Source organism: Anomalospiza imberbis, chromosome 8 (assembly GCF_031753505.1).
Source record: "Anomalospiza imberbis isolate Cuckoo-Finch-1a 21T00152 chromosome 8, ASM3175350v1, whole genome shotgun sequence".
NCBI lineage: Eukaryota > Metazoa > Chordata > Aves > Passeriformes > Viduidae > Anomalospiza > Anomalospiza imberbis.
Window position 1 is genome coordinate 16041159 of NC_089688.1, and position 23122 is coordinate 16064280.

General features: G+C 41.0%; 1 protein-coding gene across 3 annotated transcripts in view; it reads right to left on the reverse strand.

Moving 5' to 3' along the window:
• PIK3AP1 (phosphoinositide-3-kinase adaptor protein 1) overlaps window positions 1-23122 on the reverse strand; it is a 38823-nt gene that overhangs the window by 5532 nt on the left and 10169 nt on the right. For 2 of the 3 annotated variants that reach the window (XM_068197459.1, XM_068197461.1), the window contains exons 3-12: window positions 13475-13623; window positions 12489-12633; window positions 10822-10964; window positions 9555-9687; window positions 8676-8872; window positions 6274-6463; window positions 3388-3483; window positions 2688-2867; window positions 1849-1911; window positions 976-1181 (exon numbers count right to left, since the gene is read on the reverse strand). In XM_068197459.1, coding sequence (XP_068053560.1) covers window positions 976-1181; window positions 1849-1911; window positions 2688-2867; window positions 3388-3483; window positions 6274-6463; window positions 8676-8872; window positions 9555-9687; window positions 10822-10964; window positions 12489-12633; window positions 13475-13623 — 1502 coding nt within the window. The remainder of the gene's footprint in view (window positions 1-975; window positions 1182-1848; window positions 1912-2687; window positions 2868-3387; window positions 3484-6273; window positions 6464-8675; window positions 8873-9554; window positions 9688-10821; window positions 10965-12488; window positions 12634-13474; window positions 13624-23122) is intronic. The other variant, XM_068197462.1, reaches the window with a different exon arrangement.

Here is a 23122-nt window from a genome sequence, read left to right on the forward strand (position 1 = left end):
AAAAGACAACTTTTTTCAGCAGGGAAATATGTACAGATCTGAGTGGAGAAAACCCCTGAAAAGCAGAGGAAACAACTGCTGAAGCAAAATTCAGAGCAGAGACATTGAAAGCTGCTCATAGTATGGGGCACAGAGCATGCCACTTCATCTCTTCTACATCTATTTACTTAAATAGCACTGTGTTCTTCTCTGGTAGAAGAAGGGACTCCTCTGACTGTTTCTGAGTAAAGAGGACCTTTCCAAGTGAGAATCAGGAGGAGAAAAGCTTTGCCTTTGTTCTGACAACTTCCAAAACAATGTCACCCACTGGAGACCAGACTGCCACAGCATGAACAAAAGGCTCCAAAAGAAGCAGGCACTGGTTTTAAAGAGGGAGCCTCACTCTAACTTGAAAATTAAAATTTTCAACTATAACTGATAGTTCTACCAGTCATTATGTCACTACTGCCAACTGACTCCCTCTTTCTGTTAAGGCACCCAAACACTCTGCTTTTACTAATGACCGTTGCTAGGCCTTGCCCAGCTGCAGCGAACAGTCCTGTAGCCATCAACAAACAGCTGGAGAAATCAGGTCCATCTACCAGCTAGGGCTTTACAGCCAATACATCATCTGGGACACAGTCTTCACTGATCTGAAATGGATGAGAACCAACAAGTTAAATGTTCATCACAGAAGTCCCCTGCCTTAAGGTAGGTGCTAGGTGACCTCTAGAAAGGTGATTTAGCCAACTGGATTTGATCCAATTCCTTGTATACAGATCTTCAAAAACTGACAAGATTACTGCAAGACAAACAGATCTGTAAAACTGCCTGCTGCTTACTGGGAACAGCTCCCCCATGGCAGGAGAGAATTCTGCTAGCTAAGTTAGCAGTCTTCCTGCTCCAACCAGGAAAAAAATGTACCCATGCTGAGAAGCTTGTGATATATACCTGGAGAGACAGCTATATTTCTTAAACAGTAGCATAAGTCTGTACCTGCTGGAACCGGAATGATTCTGATCTCTTTTTCTGGTTCAGTTGCCACTCCTTAAAATGAAGTACAGCTTCATCCACAGTGAGGATGCCCATTTTCACTTGCTCCTGTAATGTAATCAGCTGCCGCTGACCTGGGGTTTTCATTCCAGCAAATGGGTCATATATACTTGATTGAGACAGGTCCCTTACAGGCCTGACTATTGTCTCTGAAGAGAGAGCACCAGCAAAAATATTATTAAACTTGTGGATCTACCTTCCTCACTGAATACAAAGAGATCAAGTACCCTTCATCCGGCAAACATTAAAAAAAAAAAAGAAAAAAAGGGGAAAAGGGTATTACAGATTGAGTGTTTCCTAAGAAGTGTTTTCTTCTTAGGCCATCCTACTATTTATCAGGTCTAAAAGCCCAGCTGGGAGGTGGCCTCATACACAAATACATCCCAGGGATAAATTATATTTTTAAGAGAAGAGCTTAAGTGAAGAGCACAAAACAAATTCCTTAAAGCACCCTGCTTCCTCAGCAATTCACAGAACAGAGCTTTTACCTTAGCAGTCACAAAGCTAGATTCTATCTAGGTAATCTGTGTAGTTTAAGCCCAGAAACTGAAAACTCATTCTACTGATGCTGGCAATTTCTAACTCATTTGTAACATAAAGAAGAGTTCCCAAGACATGAGATGTGCTCCCCTCACACTCTGCACTTATAGAAGTTTCCAGTGTCACAAATGGTCAAAAAGATTGGGTCATAGAGGACAGTTATCCCCAGAGCTTTGCAAAACAGTCTATTCTGTCATATTTCACACAAATGAAGCTACCATAACAGATCTGGTTCTGGATTATTGAAAGGATTTTCAGGGTGAACTTCTACCTTACCTTTCTTAACCCTTCCTCTAGGGACATAAAGATTCTCAGGTCTTTGAGCCTTCTGTGCAAAAACTGCAAAAGAAACATTCTTTAGATACTGAAATGCATCTCACGAAGACAGAAATAGCAAGGATGAATATGGCAAGCATACACAATTCTGCACTGCATTACAGCTTCTGTTACCCTTTTAAGTCCATTGAAGAAAAAGATTTGCATGGCAGAATTCCCTTTCTATTGACCTCAAAGAATTTTAGCTCAGCCCCCTCTAAGAGAAATCTGGACATGACTTCTCCATAGTCCTGTCACAGTGGGAAGAAGTCACTGAAATTACTCTCTCACATGCCATTGTGGTTCTTTCTAGAATGTTCATGATATATGACCTAGATTTTCAAAGCTGCCTAATGAAATAGGAGGAACAATCTTCTTCAATTTCAATAAAACCCCACCTCAGCATTAGGTACTGAGGTATAAAATCATGTCCTATACACATGTAGTTGAATCAATGATACCATTACAGATCAGCAATGTCTTAATTTATTAGCTTGATTGTGTCCTTATAATGTCAGGATCTTTCCTACTTAGTTGGATTTGTTTATACCATTTGGGGGTAATCTGTCATGCTACTGCTTTAACAAAGAGCAGGCTTAGACCAAGATCTTGGGATATAACATCCCCACACTTTCAGACTAGGCAAAAGATGAAAAAACATATATGGAATTGGATCCCAAAGGTAACCTAACTCCACAGTCAAATAATACAGGGATCCTGGCATTTATTTGGCAACTGGAGCCCATGTCAATGCCATTCTACAGTTTACTGGTCTACATTTCCACTGGTAGCCAACTCACTTTTGGAGATGTACAGCTGATTGTCTGGCTGTGGAGAGCTGGATTCTGGTCTTGGAACAGGAACAGGAGGTCTGTTAGCCATTTCCTGTGGAAAAGGGTCTTGTTCCACTGAGTAGTACACGTCTTCACCATACTGCTCGTGACCTCCTTCCTCAGAATCTGGCACATCCATGCTACCACCTACAACAGAGCAGAATTTGTAAGAATAGCAACCTGGCCACTTGACTGAACACTGGTTCCCTCCAGATGCATTATGTACCACATTCTTACCAAGCTGGCCATTTCACAGCCAAAACCATTAGTTTTACAGTGCCTTAACTGTACCAAAGACCTTCATGACAGGACTTGATAAAGTCATTAACATCTAGTAGCATGTAACTGTTTGCCACTATGCCTGTACTATCTCTTTTAAAGAAATAGTGAAAAAACTCCTAACTCTCTTTAAGAATTTGAGGAACAGTTAGTTTTAATTAATTTCAGTTAATTAACATACTTTAATAGTGAACAAATCAAACAGACCAATGGCTTCCAAAAGTTATGTGTGATGGTCTACAAAGTACTATAGAGAATTAGTCCTTTGTCTGAAAAAATCAAACTGTATGGGCTATCTTCTATCCTTAAGAGTTCATGAAGAACTCTCAGGCTCTGTTTAATTGCTTTAACTGTGCTACTGCCATCCTTCCCTCAAAATAGGTCTCACCTTCTAAAAACTTGCGGAGCATTGAGTCTTTTGTAGTTATAGAAACTTCATCTCCAGCAACTGGAGTGTCTGGTTTGGATTGAAGCATCTCTACATCTGGGAAAAAAAAAAACAGAAAGATGAATCTGTTAATTATATCCTTCAATACATGGAACGATGTAATATGACATAATAAACTGGACCTTTACTTTATGGTGACAATCAAAGAAGCTGGCCAAATGACCAGACATTTTCCTTGAAAAAGGCTTCTAAGTTGCTATGTTCAGTCCACTCTGCACAATTTTTTTCCAGCTGCCTGATGCTTACACTTCAGGGTGACTAACAATGCTATTGAGAAGTTCTGACAAAGCTTCCAAGATGGCATTGAGTTTTGGCTGTTCTTGAGTGTGTGTTGGCCAGGTGGAAGTTTTGACCTCTGCACAGTGCTCCAGAGAGGATACCATGTGGCTTGGAAAAACAAGACATTAAAGGTAATTTCCCCATGACACATAAGATAGTGTTTGTTTTATTTATTGGAATAAAGTCAAAACAGTCAGCTGAGTTAATTACTTGGATCTGGAAAGTGTTTAGAGGGTCAGATGATAATTCAGTATTGAGAAAGGACCGACAGCAAAAAATAAGATACTTTGTTAATTCAGTGTTTTGACATAAAGAGTTCTGATTTTAAAGAAAAAGGTGGACCTCGCAACGCTAAAACTAATCTTAGAACTAAAATAAAATGTTTGGTAACCATGTTCCTAATGATATTAAAAACGAGAGTGATATAAATGGATTGCTGAGGCTTATTGATATAAGTGAATTTTTGAGGTATATCTATTTCTATGTCATAGATCTACTACTATGTAAACTAGATAGTCTGGGTCACATGTGAGAATATGAAATACTTTTAACTCATTACAATGGCTTCAGTCCTCTGTTACCTTATTCTCAAAGAATTTCCTACCAGAAAAATTGACCCTGTGGTATCTAACCTTCCTTTGATCAGTCTCTGAAAAACTGTGGTGGAAGCACATCTTGATCACAATAAAGGGGCACACTGCCACAGTATGGCTACACCTAAAATAGCCCAGGTATTATCCTCTACACCACAGCCATATCTACTCACATACAGGTAATTCCTAGAAAAAGTACTTCAAGTGAAGTTAGTTATGATTCCCTAGTGAGCCATCCTCACAAACCTTCAAGTCAGTACAAAAGCTTAAATCCTTTATTTATGATGGCAGCTCTAAACCAGCCAGCACTCCCATTAATTTCAGTGAGGGTTTGCCTGTGTGCTGGTATTCTAAATTATATTGAAACACTTGGAGAGAATCAAAGTGCTGAGAACTGTGCCAATTTAAACTTATGTGTTATGATACAGGTAGATTTTTTGCACTGTTCAGACAAGCTGTTAATATTCTTCAGGCAAAGACTAACAGGTAAGGAAAACAGAAATTTCAGTAAAATACTCCTGAACGGAAGGCAGCGGAGCTTTGTGTGCAGAAGCAACACACTAGAACTCCAGAAGAAGCAGGAAAGAGAGGCTTTTCAGAGTCCACTTCAAAAGTGCTAAATTACAGGGAGCTCAATTTGCAAGAAAATTCCATGCATAGTTTCTGGGAGATCTGGGCATTTCAGGCTTGGAAGAAGGGGAGTTTGGCTTAGTAGTGTTGAGGTTGTTTTTTAACCCTCCACAGCCTTAGTCAATCCCCATTCAGAGGTGCACTGATTACAGGCAGACCTACCAAGCATCCAGAAACTCTCACTCATTACTGCAAACAAGAGCAGCTTTGTTCCTTACAAGTCCAACCTGATTTACTGCTTATCTCCACCGAAAGCAGAATACTCCTGGTTTTGGTAGCAAAACTATCCCTGCAGCGGCCAACAACACCTAGCAGAAAAGAGTTTATGATTTCAAGGAAAGAACCAACACAATCTTCTGGACTTCATAATCAACAAAAATGTGTTTTATAGTATAATCTCATCTAAAAGAGGAGAAAAACTGTCAGTGACCAATACAGCACATAAGCAGAAGTGTTTCAAAAAGAAAGCTTTTCCCCTGAGGCAGCACACTTAAAAACTGCAGAAATACTAGAAGTCCTTAAGTACCTTTAAGGAAATACTTAAAATATAAGAAGCTAAATTCTCTGCTCATTATGAGAAACATAAAATATATCAGTGGGATTAAGTCAGATGAAACAGGTGAATAAGAACAGCAAATTTACAATTTCTTAACAGAGGTACTTAATTTGGTATTTTCAATTGGCCTCACAGAATATTAATGCAATAGTGAAAAAGTTAAACATATGCATATTTATCAAAATTAGCTCTATTTTTAGCAATAAACCAATCAGATTAGAATAATGATTTTTCACTTATAATCTTCTGGATACACAGATTTCTAGATGTTTGCTTTCTTTTGTTCTCAAGTTGTTGAGCTAGAATCTCAGCTCTTGTTTTTAAGTTTCCCAGTTGTCAGTAATCACATCTGACAGTGTTCTTTTCTGTCAGTGTCAGAATGTTCCAAGGTTCGTAGGTCTCAGGAGGAAAAAGCAGGACATAGTAGAAAATTTAGTCTCATTTCTATATGTAATTTATTTGCTCAGGGTTCAGGGAGTCCTCCTTCAAAACACTGAAGAAACAGCTTTTGATCCTGTACACTATCAATTAAGAAAAGGTATAGTACAGTTTTGTCAGTCTGCCAATGTTAGAACTGCAGCATAGTTTCCTTGTGGTGAGAGCAGAGAAGCTGTAACTGAGGTGCTACTGAGTGGAAGAGAGACAGGTCTGAGCAATCTGATCTAAAGAGGTCTCTGCCCATTGCAGAAGGCTTGAACTAGGTCAGCTCTAGAGGTACCTTCTAACCCAAACCTTCCCAAGGTTCTGTAACTCTATGAATATACATACAAAGATCTTCTGGGGCACCCGGGACAAATCCAGCCATGGATTCATAAAGCTCTTCATCGGAGCCTGGATTCAAGGAACACTTCATTAACAGATCAGTGGACAGATGAGCCATGGACTCATATACAGACTCATCCTCCTCGCCTTGCATCAGCTCTTCCTTAATGTGACTCTTTAGCATATCTGCAGTTTCCTGGAGAGGAAGGAGGGTGAGAAAAAAAAAGTCTCTTTTAAATAAAGAATTTAAAGAATAAAATCAAGCAAAAGATATCTCACTTTGTCATCAGTGATAGAAAAATCCTCTGAAGACATCTCATTCTCAAAGATTGAGGCTTCCAAGTGACTTAAATCCCCACAACAGCTGTCTGGGTCAAACTTTTGAGATCTATGTTGTATTAATAGGTAACAAAGGCGAAACAAGGGCTGCTGACACATTTTGAGTAGCCATTACAGCCTCTCACCCCATCACTTTCATGTCCTACCCAATGCCTGCAAACTCCCAGAACATAAGCGCAGTTCATTCTAAAAATACAAATGCTTATCAAAGGCTATTTTGGGGCCTGCATAGCTAACCATAAGGGAGAAAGCTTATCACATGCAGAGCACCTGCAAAATAGCAAAGTTTTAGCTTTGATGTAGATTCAGTTTCAGTTTCTTGGCATTAGCAGCAGCATGTAACACCCAGAGTGGGAGTACACAGACCCTTTTCTGTGATATTAACAGGAAACCTCACAGCAGGCAGCAGTTCATGCAATACAGGCAACTTCTGATTCACAGGAGAGCAGAATCCTTTCTTATGTATTTGCAACATAGAGCAGGGCGGGGGAAGACAGAGCTTCACCAAATCACAACACAAGGAAGCAAAATGTACAACTTCATCCCATCCTCCTTCCCAAATTCCAATTATGTCACAAGCACCGCCTTAACAGTTTCAATACTACAAGATATTCTTGCATTCACAAATGCAGACTCATGGGCCCTCAATCCACATGGCATGTGTCAAAGCTGTCTACACATGCTTCCCTCCACAGTCAAAATGTGTCAGCGACAGTAGTTCATGCAATGCTTTTACAGAGGTGCAGAGGAACCTTTGCCAGAAAAAAAATTAGGTGAATAACTGGGTTTAATGAAATTTTCAGACATCCATACTACTAATAGTAGTCTCTACCTTGCAGTAGTTGCACTGTTGCAGATGATTAGTGTGCTTTGTACTGTGCTGCACTGACAGCTTCAGCAGGTCAGTAAGGAGGACCTGCTCTTAACACAGCTGTCACTGTGCTGGTGGAGAGAATATGGGAGGAGCACAGTACTGCAATGAGAGGTTGGAAGGACTTCCTGCACATCTCTCACTTACCCCGATGCAAAGATTGTGATCCCACAATTTCCAGTTTCTGTCGCCCTCCTGATCTCAGAATATGGAATGACTTTTATTTAGCTCTAATGTATAATGTCAAGAAGCAAGGCCCAGGTCCAAGAACTACCCATGCCTCCTAAATACGGCTTCAACACTACAGTAATTGGCTGGCAGAACCATACTAAAGCTGGCAGATCTATCACCCAGCACTCAGACAATGTTAAGGACAATTAAACACAACTTTTCAACCTAAAGCAAAGGCAAATGGAATTCAGATGTGGTCAGTGTGACCTGAATCAAGGAGCTCCTTGTTATTTTGAAGCATACATGCCAGAAACAGCTCAAACTGAAACAAAAGGAGAAACTATGCATACCCAAGTACTACACAGAAACAATTGCCTGGTGCAGCTGGAGTCAGGTCCATGTCATAATCTGGAAGAGTCAGAGTGCATTTTCTGGGGGTGGGGTTAGCTCAAATAGAAAGGAACTGTGAATTGGGATCCCTGACAGAACAAATAGGGAATGGACAGCTGTACCAATGTAGGGAGAAATGGGTATCAAGTGGAACAGGCAGAATACACAGATCAGCTGTGAATGAGCTAATAAGCAATCCTGCCCATACTACAACTAATGAGAGAGCACCTCAAATTGTATCTTCCCAAACATATTCTGTTCCCATATTACTCCCTAAAGTAAGCTGGATGAAGGGGCTCTTTCCCAAGATCAGAACTAGAAGAATGCACTAGGCACTCACCACATCTCCTCAGAAACTTCATTAGATGGATGGAGCAATGGAAGCCAGCATGGCAATCTCTGCTTCCATCTTACTTGCTCTGTGTAAAAGCCCCAGGAATTTCCCTGGCTCCAGAGACACACCTAACCTTCCAGCCTGAAAGCTTTCAGTGTGGCTAGATGTCTGTGTTCTACACCCTACCACAACACACTTTATCACCCCATCACTCCTGCTCAAGTAACACTAAGTGCCAAGCTTGGTGCCAGAGCCTGCACCCAGTGTGGGACAAGGCAGAAAGACAGCTCAGCTTCCTCTTACCACATATTCATCAATGAACTGGCGGAGATCCTTAAAGCCATGCTTTTCTGCTATGGTGTTTGGATAGTGGCCATACTTGTTGGCTACGCTGTAGGCCTGCAGTGCTCCAGGGCACGTAAGCAGCAAGGCAGTAAGGTTTTTCAGCCCGTATCTTGCAGAGAAGTGAAGTAGTGTTGGCAACTCCTCATCCCTCTGATCTGTGAGAACAGGAGCCCATTAGAACCAAAGTTTTTCTCTAGTAGCAACAGAGCCAGTAGGTGAAAAATAGACACAGCAAACACACAGACCAAAGCAGCTGTGAAATCCCTGGAAGTATATATATGGTTTCAAAATCGAGCCAACTGCACAATTTATCTCGTGCATCTCCAGGCTTAAGTCCTATAACCTTAGTGGGGAATATGGTGCTGTAATTGCTTAAATGTAGGTAGGATTACAGATTTGCAAGGACTTTTTAGACCATCATTACAAAAAGACAGCATACCAACTCAACTGCTCAGTGCCCGCTGTGTATCAGAGTTATAGGGTTTAGGGAAAAGAACTGGGCTGTGGAGAAAAGGCACATGAGACAGCAAAGAACAAAGCAGAAAACTTGGGAGACATTTGGGGAGCATCACCTTTTCAATCTGGTTTGAAGCGGTCTATATACCATCTGCCACAGCGCAGGGAAGTGAGAATGATACATGTAATAAAAAAGGGTCACCTGACTCAAATGGCAATTCCCTTTCTATAGATATCATCAGACATTTAGCTTCCTGGCTGAGATCCAAGGTTTTTGAGACAGCCTGTGCAGGTATCACCCACTGCAGTGTTAAGGTGCTTCAAGGTAAAACAACTGATACAAAGAAAACCTAAAAATAAACCAAGCATCTTTGAACTTACTTGCTGTCATATCTTCTTCTTCCAGCTGGTTGATTCCAAAAAGGTGTAGACCACTGGCAGGAATGTTCTTCTTGAGTGACTCAGTCAATAGTTTGTCCAGGGCTTCTATACTGTATGGCACAATTTTAAAGGCCTACAGATAAATGGAAAGCACTTTTGGTTTGGTAGAGTCTGAAGATTCAGTTTAGGTGAGATTTATATGGTGTCTTTATTATTTAGCACAATCAGAAAACAGTAGGTATAAACACAAAAGGTAGAAATGTTCAGGTCAAACAAAGAACTTGGATAGCTTCCTGATGCAGAAACAGAGTATCAACAAACTCAACAGATGAGACCTATATACTCCACAAGACAAAGCACAATGAGAAAGTCACTCATGCAACTGGAAGCACAGAAAACTTGCTTCCTACTTTCTTGGCAGGTATACACTTACTTCTGAAAGTGTTCCAATGAAATGTCAATCCTGCTTTAAAGTATGCACTAGGCCATTTTGAATTGTACACATGCTAGGTTTGGCTTTTGAACTGGTTCTTTACCACTGGAAAGCAGGCGTACTCCCTAAGCAGAGGCATCAACCAATACCAACTGCTACACAACTTGAACTAAAAAGCAAGGGAAACACAGTCTCCTCTGCCCCAGGTATCCTGGTGACTAACAAGGCTACTCTGTAGGCTTCCACTACATGGCAGATCAGGAACACGCAGGCAGGCAACAGGGAAACACAGCAGAAAACATCCTTGTGTAAGCTTTACCCCTCTAATAGGGTTCAGGTATCTCAGCTGGGCAAAACAGAATAGGAAAACTGAGCAGCTACATTGAAAAAGTAAATGTTAAGAACCAACGAATCATTTTGTGTTACTCTGCTTCTGCTGGCTAATATGAATCTTTGCTACAATTGACTTTTTAAAAATAACACCTAGGTACAAATTCCAAAACGTTTTATTTCTTTATGATACTTTCTGTTATATCAAGTTCTGTCATTCCAACATTTTGAAGTCATCAAGGTCTAAATGTAGGTGTTGATTGACCACATTTTTTTCTTAGTTTGATAACTTGACTCATCTTAGTCAGCTGTGTGCTCCAGAGAAAGAAAAAACACTCATGCTTTCAATAAAAGGGGATATTAGAGTTAGGTGAAAATCCCTAAATAACCTTGCATTTCTTCATTTCAGAAGAGCTACTTCATAGCAAGCACTTTTGCTTATGCCTGCTTGTCTAGCCTCTGAAAGAGCTGGTTTCCAAAGCAGCTGATTGCTAGAGTCCTTACCTGGCACATGAACTGTACAGGGTTGGCTGCATTGGCCAACAGATTGCTGATTTCCTCCATGTCAGTATGGTAAGTTACACTTGTTTCTCCCACCATCAAGTCCCCTGAATATATCTGCAGGGGCACTCTCCCAGAGGTTAAATCTTTTAAAAGAAAGAGCAAAAATAACCATTAGCACAAACAACAGGCATGAGTTTGCATGATGTACTCTAAGGACGGGAGGAGTTCGGATATACCACCAGATGGATACCAAAACAGTCTCTGCTATATTGAATTCATGAAAAGTCATGAGAAGAGTCATGATCTTGTAACACTAAGTAGGAAAGTACTTTGGAACTACCTTCTTTATAGCTATGTCAATGCACATAAACTGCTAGGTCCTCTGCTAACAGTAGACTGGACCACTAATGTTGAAAGTACTCCACCTTGAACTAGAAAGCAGCACATCTCTTCACCCCTGGCTTCTCTGGTGCTGTCTATAAAGCCATACCATAAATACAAAGAGCTGGGGAAGAAAGGAAAAGAAATCAGAAAAGTTACTAGAGATTTTGCAACCTCTGTCAGCCTTACTAGTCTCTGAATAAAATCAATTAAAAGGAATTCCAGCTTTGCAGCTTTACCCATGCACAAGATTATCTTCTACCTGCACCTTGGAGCATCTTGATGTTTCGTCTAATTTTTTTCACATTTATAAGTCTGAACTTTCTCTTTGAAACACATATTTTGAATGCCACTAAGATTAGCCTTTCCCTGTTAACAACTCAGGAAATTATGAGACAGTTACTAACACAAAGGAACTAAAATTATTTCTCTTACTGTTAGCAACTTCAGAGCTTACACTGTACACTCCATCAATGTGAAGGTCATGTTTATAATTCAAAGTACAAGTTAGTTTCCAGGTCAGTGTTTATATCGTAAGTCTTGACTTAAGACATTAAATTAAGCCTTTATATGTTCATGAGACCACCTTCTTTAAAATCAACTCACTTCACTGACTTTATGGTAGTTGCTTTAATGACTATTAGTCTCTATTTTCAGAGAGAATGGCAGAGTGACTCTTCAAGAGGACAGACTAAAGTAGACAAAATAATGCTGGGAAATAATACCAATCTTTAAGGCTCTGAAATAATTCCTTTAAAGTTCAGTGAACCTAAAGTTTAGGCAACCTTCAGTTTTGTAAATGTAAATATTTAGAGTGACAGAACATACCTAAATTAAAAGGCAAGCCAGAATAAATAATCTCAGCTCTGATCACAGAGATCACTACACATTAAACACATGGCGTTACAGTAATGTAATTATTTACTGGCACTTCTCTTCTCTCTTGGTGCCCTGCCAATGCTAATATGGTGGTGGTCATAACACACAGCTAAGTCCAAAGTGCTCTACAAGCTGCGGTGTGTTCTCAGAACTCCCAGTAAGGTGTTTCCACCTTGCAAGCCTACTGCTGATGAGGGGAAAACAGAGCCCACAAGCAGCAGTCTCTCTCAGTTCCTCATCAAAATATCACAGGTGATAATGCAAGTTTAAGATTTTCTGGACTCAAGTTTTTCTGCACTGCAATCTTTACTCTTATGCCCCTGGCACTTCTCAGGACAGGCAGGTTGAGAAAGAAAGGAAGCAATGAGGAAGGAGAGGGGAAAGAAAAAAATCTCAGTCCATCTTACTTGGAGCCTTCACAGAGATTGTGTACTCATTCTCCATCTCAGCCAGCACACGCACAGAGGATGCATTCTCTGGAGAAAATTCAACTTCAGTTTTCATTTCACCATTTAGTTTACATTTCATGATAATATAAACTGTTGTCTGCACCTAAGACAAAAAGCATTACAACACACAGGTTCAAAACAAAAACACTTACTTGGTTAAGTCCATTTTCTAGGGATTTTGTTCTCATTGCAATTAACACATCAATTATCTATTATTTTCACAGTTTTGAATCATTTGCAGAAGCAGCTTCCAGTCACAGACTAGCTGGGCAAGTGGCTTCTGCTACAGCTTGCACTAGTATAGATACAAGCATTAAACTGATAGAACTCCAGATTTATTAGATATATTAATAAACTGATTAGGGCTAGATTTAGAAAAACATATTTACTTTCAACTCTATTCATCTCTTCCCTTGAGCAGCACAGCCACATTCTAAACAGAAGCAAAAGAAAGAAACTTGGACTCTTTCCATCTCAGGAGATGCTATACTAAAAAGTGCTGTTTTTCAGAAAAGAAGCCATGATCCAAGCTTTTCAGGGTCACTTGCAAGGCATGCACCAGAACTGCCATATTACACTGGATACTGACTGTGGAGTTAATCAGTTCATTACAGTCATCTTACCCCACTTGCCAGCAGAACAGAGGAAGGGAAGAGCATGAACCTGTCTCAAGCACCCAAGAGAAGCAGCCATGTTAATGAGACAGTCATTAAGTGACACCACAGCCTAGACAGCACTAAGCACGGCATGTTACCAAGCTACTCCTGGGCCTAGGGAGCCAAGCCCATGGAACAAGAGACATGGAGGACAGGGGGCTGAGCAGGAAGGTGACAAGAAGAATTCAGGACTAATTTCCAGATCCGTAAAGCTGACCATTACAAAGCAGCATAATGGTTGCACCAGCTCACAGTAAGAACATAACCCAAGGAGTGGACATACAGTACCCCACATTGTATGCGGTTGGGCTGCACCACTGGACAGTCCCCAGTGCTCTTGGATGATCCATGTTCTTCAGTCATGGCAGGTCTGTGGAAGTCAACTGGATTCTTCTCGTCTTCTGTTTCTGTATCAGTCACAGAGTCACAGCCTGAGTCTAAAATAAAGTACAGAGAGAGTCCTGTTCCTCACTCCCCTGTGCTGAAAATGCTTATCACACACATTCATCCTGAAAAAACAGCTGTGAAGGTGGTGGGATTGAACTTGCTATTCCTCTCAAAGTAATGTTCAGAAAAGGGGATCTAGTTGAAGAAAGTGAAACTACAGAGTTTCCTCTTTTTCTTTTCCTTAAGAGGATTTGAGGAGGAAATTAACAAAGACATGAAAGGCAGTAGAATAGCACTGAATATGCTTACAGAACAAACAACAGTGGCACTCTTTGCTGAGCTGGATAGTCCCCTCATGTTAAACAGGATAGTCAGCATGTGAATGTCTAATGTAAGAATGATCAGTATCTGAACTCATCTGAGTCAAGCAGCACTCTGATATACTGTAGGATGGGCAGCAGCCTCTAGTCTTACTTTTCTAAAATAAAACATGAAAACCAATATTTGTCATTTCAGCAGCATCTTTAGTTTTCTCGGTGCTGCTTACCCCAACTCCCCAACTTTGGTTATTGCATCAAAAAATAAAATATGAAGCAGTAGTCTGAAGGGGTTCTGTTTGTTGGGCAAGAACCATAAGCTCCAGTATCTATACAAGAGTGAAATGGAAAAGTACCAGAACCTTTGTATTGAAAAGTAACAGCACTTGACCTAAACAGAATCAAGAGCAGAATAAACACATGTAAGCCTACAATACATGTGTACAAAACAATGTTCTCACTCTCATTTCCCAAAACCAGCATGGATATTGATAGAATTGCAAACAAACTGAATTGATATCACTGGCTGAAAAAAAAAACCTAGCCAGAATGAAAATAGATTATCTATCCCTGCCAGGAAATAATTTTCTCAGCTAGAGAAAGGAAACCAAAGACAATTACGTAGCTACTTAGTAGAGAATACTTTTTTAGCTAGTTTCTACTTCTTGATTCACATGGTTCACACCATTTCCCCCCTCCCCATCTCCCAGAACACAAGGTGAGAGTCGCTGACTCCAGTTTGTCAGAAGACTATCATGACTTCTTAAAACTATCTCCTGTGGTCAGAATTTCCCAAACTTTGTAAGCCTCTGAAGCAGTCAAGGATTTAAGACAACATTTTGGAACTTACATGTTATTTACTACTTATAAAAACACATCTGTAAAGAGTAGTACAAATTATTTACCAGATAAAATCTCAGACTTGGACTGTCATTGTTCTTATATTAGTAAGAAATAGTCTATTTAAAATGCTCAGTCCTGATAAGAAAGACCTAAGTGATGAACTGGGCTGTCAGACCTGTGGCATCCATACAGTGAAGCTGCCAAGAATTCAGGTTTCACTAAGAATCCCCGAATCTCCAAGTACCTCAATTTTCCACAAATCAAGAGAGCCAAAATAATTTTAAGTGGCCCACCATTAAGAGTTCAGGTCTTCCTAGTTTCAAACTGAAGCTAGAAGTCAGTCAGGAACTTTAATGTCGACATCTTCATAATTATTATTATTACTACCAAAGCCTTAAACTTAGGATATTTGAAGGGCTTTGTCACACAAATCTTTAAAAGGTATTTTCAACACATTTAAGTCTGATTTTAGGAATTATAAGAGATCAACCTTGCTTTCAGGAGACAAGTTTTAAGCCACAAAACTTTAGCAAATCATTCAGGTGAATTTTTTTTTCACAAATTTTGGTGCGCACACACTTAAACTAAGTGTGTGAATATCTCCACATGGCAAATAAGCCTACTCATATGAATACAAGTAGATTGCTGCATTAATGTTTGTTGTAGAAAGAAGACAGCCAAAACTTTGCAGCTCTGAAGCTCAAACAAGGCATGACCACTAACATCAACATTTCTTAAACCTAGAACAGTATATGTAATTTAGCAAACAGATTTTAATACTGAACCAAATCTGAAGATTTGGCTAAGCAACTGCTTTGACACAAGGCTGAAGGCTGTACTGAAGGTGGTCTTTGGGATTTTCAGACTAGTACCAAGTATTAGAAAATTAGCTGAGGCATTATATTCCTTAACTCAGTATTTCAATTGGTACTGTTCAAAGTCATCAGCTGCAAGAACCAGACACATTTTGGGAATCCTTCTCTTAGAGAAACATGGACTACTCCCACCTGGGAGTGCCAGGCTGCCCTGCTGCATAGAGGAGAAAAAACACCCGTCCCACATCCTTCCCTTATATGATAGCTATCAATTCAGGTGTTTGGCACATGCAGAGCAAGATGCCATGTCTTTTGGAGAGAAGAGGCAAGTGTTACTAGAATAGTGTCTCTAATTTCTGTTGGTTACTTCCAATATGACTAAATCAGAACAACTAAGCTCACAGCAGACGAGAGCCAATGATGACTGAAACACAGTAACACATTGATGTTCCTGCAACATATGCACAAATGGACACTTGCCAGCATCCTGATCCTCAGGACTTCATCCCCAACCCAATACAGAACCATTAGTGTGGTAATTTTCACCCCACTTGGCCAACATATGGTCCTTCTCAGAGAAAAAGTCAAACCAAAGCTGTGGATCTCAGCTACAACATACACAGCAAGCAAGGATAAGAGGGGAGGCAAGGAGAGAACAAGCCCCCTGGTCTCTCTGCTTTAATTGTATCATTTGATACTAGAAACAATTTAGCAAATAAAGAATAACTAGAGCTTTTAAGAAGTTCTGGCATTGCACTTCTGCATTCTTGTAACAGAGTTGACTGCCTGGAGGTCATGTGAACACAGAGCTGTTAGGTAATACAGGAAGAAGCAGGCAATGTTAATCAGTAATTGGATTAATAGCTGAAGGAACAGGCATTTAGTTTCAGGTATGAATTATTCATCTGTTTTTCATTCAGAAAATACTGACGTTGCGAAGTACCAAATTCCCACATCAGCAGTGAGGTGATCCTATGATTCATCTTGAAGTTCCAGTCATGTGCTAGTGACTGACTCATGAACATGCAAGCTCTGGAAGAGGAAACCATCCCATTACATTTGATAATATCCATGCTCTAAAGCATTATTAGAGCAGGTTTCCCATCCACTAAGATACTTGAGGAATGACAACCCATTTGCATACACAGATTCAGCAGTTACAACATTGCAATAACAGCCAGCCTAGAGAGGCCATCACTGAGGAGATCAACAGACTTATTAAAGTTAAGTGAATGCCTGAGTTCAGCTTCTCCATGGCATGTGCTGTAGGTCAACACTCATGGTTGTAAGAGGCTCTCCCTTTCTGTTCCCTTTTAAATAAAGGCTCCCTCAGGCACTTGACAGTCTGTGAAATACTTGTGAGAATAGCAGCAAGGGGAGGAGATGTGGTCCAAGAAACCCAACCACATTTCCCCTTGAAGAACATGCCCCCCCCTCCAGGATGCATGAGCAGCTGAGCTGCAGAGAGCAGCCTCATGCCTTTCTTGTCTGCCCTGCTGGGTTCCCTGCACAGCTGTCCTGCAGACACTCATCCCAGGGAAAAACCCAGGGAAAACACAGGCATGGACATGTGCTTCAAGAGCCAATTAGAAGCTTTAGAAACTCATATGAAGCAGCCAGTTATTTTGACCTGCTGCTGCAGAGCACACAGCTCTCCCTATCATCCATTTCCTCCCGGTGAAGCTGGTGGGATATCGGCATGGAGCCAACAGCTGTGGTTTCTCACAAGTCAGCCCTCACACCACAGGACATGTGAACGCTTGGAAGAAGTCAGCAGTCTGTCCAGAGCACTCTGTCACCCAGAGACTAATGCTAATGGCACAACTGGGCAACAGCTTCTCTCTTAAGTTCTGAGTTGGCAGACCAGCCCCTCGCTGACATCTGCAAACACCTCCCATTCTGTCCATCAACCAGTTGAGACAATTACCTCTCACAAGGCCTTAGACTTTAAACACAGACCTCACTATGCTTAGAGCAAGAGGGAAGACCCTCAAAGAGAGCTCCTGCTTTTACCTGAAGCTTGCAACTGGCCAGTATCCTTTCCCAAGTGTTAATAAGGACATTAAGTCTCCCAGAGCAACTACAGCTACATTTGCAAGAAGCAGAAAAAGTGGTGACAAGTAGTCAGGGAAAGTTATCTTTCATCATGCTAACATCAGAGCCCCTGCTTCACCAACGAGATAAACGCGCATCAGAGAAGCATCTTGTGATAAGCACTCAGAACTGGGTGATACTGTAGCAACACTTCCCGTTTCAACTGAGTGGAGAGAAGCATGCAGAAAAACAGCAAGTGAGAAAAACAAAACACAGGAAAACTTAGGACTTTGTAAAACTGTCCAAACAGAACAAAAAACCATATGAAACATCTCCCCCTTCTCTCCAAACCCCTCACGCCAAGCAGCTCATCTACAAGCACAGCACCTACAAACAGATTTTCAATTCTTTGGAGAGCATAGTCATGTATCATATGTCACGCAAAGTTTGAAACTACAATAAACTATTTCTCATCCCGCATCAAGGCAACAAGGTGTATTTGACTATGTCAAGTTTTGCTAAGGTTCTTGCAGGTCTGGTGGTCAATTTGCAACTGGATCAAGTGTTTAAACCTAAAGAACTAGCTGGGGTGTACAGGAACAGGACAGAGATAGGGAAGACATTGAGGAAGAAGCAGGGTTGAGGCCACCCAGACAACAGCGTGTATATGACCAAAAACTCAAGCAAGAGAGGCTGGAATAGTTCATTTCCACTACTTCTGGCAGAAAGAGACAACACATACTGACAAGGCACAGGCACACCTCGTACAACTTTCAAGGGTGCCACAAATCACATTATATTCATCACTGATTCAAGTCTTCCTGAGAAGACACACATAAGAAACATGAACATCCAGACTGCTAATTTATTATCTCCTCTTGCAGTATCTCCTTGCTTCAATTTAGGTGAAATGCATAATGCTTGCATGACAGAAAAGACAGTCCCCATAAAAGCCAACAAACTTGGAACTCCACCTCAGAGAGTTGGGCAGCTGTTTGGAAACATCCCACCAGTCGCTGTTTGACTGTGGTTCTATGAATGGTTCCAGTAGATCTAAGACCACATTACTACTGCAAGGGCAGTCACACCGTGCCTCTCCTTCAAATAATTTATATTGGAATACCACCCTTGTAGTCCAACACCACACCCGATCATCCAGACAGATGAAAGGCAGAGAATGAGGCAGACGCTCTTTTGCAGCAGTCCATGCTCAGGTCAGCCTATGTCACTGGTCAAACTTCCCCATGGGAAACTTAAGATACACTGTTATTCTCAAGTCACTTTTGAAAAATATGTCAAAAGTTTTCTGAGGTAATAACAAAGAGTCATGAAAATCTTACAAAATGCAACCCTGGAAGTAAAACAACTGTCCAAGTACACACAAAGTGTCTGTGAAATAAGCTAAATTCTGTTCCATACATCTCTCCAGACCTGCTCTCCAAAGCACCTTTTTCTTGACTACATACTTCTACCAAGGCTTTTCAGAAATTACTTCAGCTGTTCCAGACTTGAATATGATCAGTGATAGCCACTGGGCTCTTACTTTAAGCAAGTGTCTTAAAGCCTTGCAGTTCTTTAGCTCATTAGCAGATACCTGGAATTAGTCTTAGACCATAAAGCAACCTGTGAGGAGATTGTCAGAACCACAAGCCACAGAGAAATATGATTAGCATTTACAAGGTGCATAAAGACTATAATAGTCTGAAGTTCTTAACCACAACAGTTTCTGTCCTTTACTATTTCTGGGCTATCATTTCATTGTCTCTATTTAGAAAGCTAGTATACATCTATGCTAGCACTGCTTGAATTTTATAATGCCATGAAAGAAAACCCATGAAGTATTGCTTTTTATATAAGTAAACTGGGACTTTATGAAACACCTTGATAACAAACAATCAATCCTGCAGCTGGGAAGATTATTTTAACTACTTGACCCCATATGCTACAGATGGATAAGAACATCCATACATTGGTCAGAGAACTCTCAGTATCACCCGGGAGCTTAGTTAAGGTTTCTCCAATTGCTTTAACCAGCTCTCTGAAGTCTCTGACTTTCCAGCATCAGTCATGTATACCCATGCATGGAGAGGCATGCAACCAGCATGTTCTCTCAACCTGAACTCCTGCGCAAGAGCGTCACAGTTTCCTCTTCTTGATAGGCAGTGAGAACCAGCCAGGCTGCTGAGCTCCCATATAACAAAGCAGGTTCACTTGCACCCAGAAGGCTGACTAATAGCTCACCTGCTCCTCTTCAATGAGCAGGGCTACAGAACCACATCTTATGTTTAAACACGATAGAAAAGAGAAAAATATAGTTTTAAGAATTCATTTAATTTTACCCCCTCAAAGAGGAGGGAGAGAGAACTGCATGCTACCACCTCACATCTTCAAGGCCACTTCAATAAGCTGGCAGAAGTTAATGTTGCATGTAATTAGCTGAGATAGAACTACTCTGAACATATTCCTCCACAGAATACTGAGACTGGAGAAGTAAACACATGACAGTTCATGCCAAAATTAAAAATACATTGTGAATTTAGGTCTCTAGCCCTAAATGGCAACTATTAGCAAAAGTAAACAAATAATCAAATAATTACAGAAACATGAAGCTGTAGGGAATCTCACATATACTACAACTTCACCTGTCTGGTTTGAGAAACAGTTGAGAACATCTGTCCAACATGACCTTCAGTTCTGAGTAGCTTATTCCAAGGTTTATCTTTACAGCTTGAGTCCAGAACAGGACCATAAAGATGATTAGAACCACAGCATCTTTCATAAGAAGAGAGGTTGAGAGAGCTGGAAGTCTTCAGCCTGGAGAAAAGACGACTCAGGGGAGTCTCATATGGACAAGATAGGAGAAAATGAAAAAGAGGGAGCTGGACTCTTTTCCATAGTGCCCACTGACAGGAAAAGAGGCAATGCGCACAAACTAAAATGCATGAAGTTCCATCTGAACACAAGAAAACATTTTGTTACTCTTAAGGGTGGTCAAACATTGGAACAAGCTGCTCAGAGAGGCTGTGAAGTCCTGCAGAGTCTTCACCTGCAGAGACATTCAAAACCCAACTGGAAATAGTCTTGGGCTTTATCTAACTGTGCTTGAGCAGAAAGTTTAGATGATCTCAAGCGGTCCCTTCCAACCTGAATGATATGCTCTCAAGTTTCATCAATTCAACAGAAGAAAGCCAGGAATTTAATTCAATTCCTTGACATGAACAGTAGCAAGAATTATACAGCTTATGTGGTTCTTCTTATGCCATTTCCCTCTCAAAAAAGCTTACTGCCTTAGTCTCCGACATGTCTTAATGAGCCCCTCAATAGGTGGAGTAGCATTTCGGCTCTTCCTGACCTACAAAGATCAAAAGAGGTTCTCATCTTCCTTCTAACTGCCCAAGGCCCTCCATCTTCACCATATGATTCCTTACACCAACTTCTGACCCTCTTATTTCACAAAATGTTTGTTGGTACTCATCTTTCATCATCTCTTCCAGTGCACAAGAGTTCTGCTCAGCCGAGGCTGCACTTGTCCTCCAGCGGCACACTTCACCACTACTGTCATAATCAGTTATCACCTCAGCCATCTCAGGCAGATGTGGACTTCCCCATGTTTTTACCCACAAGCGATGGCTTGGATACAGAAAGCTCAAAGCCACTGATGAATTAGTAAATGCTTTGGAAACATCAGCTTTTAAAGTGGGAAATTTGTTTCAAAACAATGTAGTTAGGGACAAATACACTGGAGCAACTGAAATCTCAAGTGAGCTTTGAGAACGCATGAGGAAGAGAAAGGTCACTGACTCTGACTGTGGCTCAGACTCCTAGCTGCTCAATGCACACAGCACAGCCACGACAGGCCAGGCTAGAGGGGTTAAGCAGCAGCTGGTCACTGCACCCTGGCTAGTGACTATACCCTGCTGGACCTGAGCTGGTGTGTACAGAGACATCCTGAGCAAGATTGTTTAATCTAGAGAAAAGAAGACTCAGTGGGAACTTACTACTTTCTACAACTACCAGAGAGGAGGCTGTAGACTTCTCTCAGGCAACATGCAACGGGACAAGATGAAAGAGCTTCAAGTTGCTTCAGGGGAGGCTTAGATTAGATACTATGAAAAATTTCTTCACTGAAAGGGTGGTTGAACACCAGAACAGGCTGCCCAGGCAAGTGGTGGGATCCCCACCCCTGTAACTGTTAAAAAAAACAAAACATGTAGATGTGGTATTGAGGGACATGGTTTAGTGGTGCACGCAGCAGTGTTAGGTTAGTAGCTGGACTCCATCTTGAAGATCTTTTCCAGCCATAACAATTCTATTATTTCCACCCACTTAGCACAGTTATTGCATAGTCCGAAAAACTTCCCCACAGATAACAGGAGTGCCTGCAAATGCAAACCTTCATGTGCTCTGTAGTTTGCCAGAATTGAGAAACTTTAGAAGTAAAAATACCACATCTACAAGAGAGCAAGAGTCAGCATCAAGCACACAGTTGTCAACAAGGCTAGATGAATGTTTCCTCATTTCTGAATTCACACTAAACTAATAAAAATTAAAACAGGTTTCAGCATGTGATGTCTAGGGTTGTCATAGTCCCATGATGCCCTAAACAAACCACAGCCAACAGCTGTGCTAGAGGCAACAGCACAGCCTGCACAGGGCCAATGCGCAGCCTCTGGAGAAGAATTTGCCCTGACTGCATCGTGTATGCCTGTACCATGCCTCATTAGCTCAGGATTCAGCAATTTGGAAGCTGAAGCTGAATCATTTTAGCATCAGGCCTACTTTTGACACTGCTGATAGAAGTACGGGTGAGTGCACGTGAAAAGAAATACTTTCCAGAAGAAGACACCCAGACCCAAACAATTTCAAATATGATAATGAACTTTCTCTGCTAAGTGCTGTAAGAATTCAGGGCTGCCTTAATCAGGAAAAATTCAAACTTAACTAAGACCAGAGCAGAAGCTATGTTTCTCTGTGGGAGAGGTCTGCTGTCACAAACATTTTAAGTTACTCATGCTGCAACCAAATCATACAGCAGATTTTTTTTTACCAGTCAAGAAGAAAGTTTTCACAGTTTCACCCAAAAAAGGAACCATGTACACGTGGGGCTATCTTCAGGGGAAACATCAGAACATTTGCATTTGAGGCCATTCACAGAACTTGTATAGAATCGCACAATAGAAGAGGTCACAGAGTCATTTTTTCCCCACACAGAAGTAGGATCTGATACATTAATCCAAATACTTTGGCCATGAAAGCAGCCCATCTTAAATAGGTTCTTCCTTCACAAGAATCACAGTGACAGCAGATGGCTCACCTTTGCAACTGCTCTGATGTGCACAAACCAAAAATTTGACATGGCATGCAGGTGACAGCCACATCAGCTATGATTGCCATAACAGTAATGGAAGTCCAGAAATTCTGAATCTTTGTGTACCAAACTATCTGGAAGACGTTACAGCAGACTCCACAGCAAATGGGTTTAGTTTTATCGCATTTTTTCTCTCAGTCAAGTAGATGCGCTGAAATCAGTTTGAGATCAA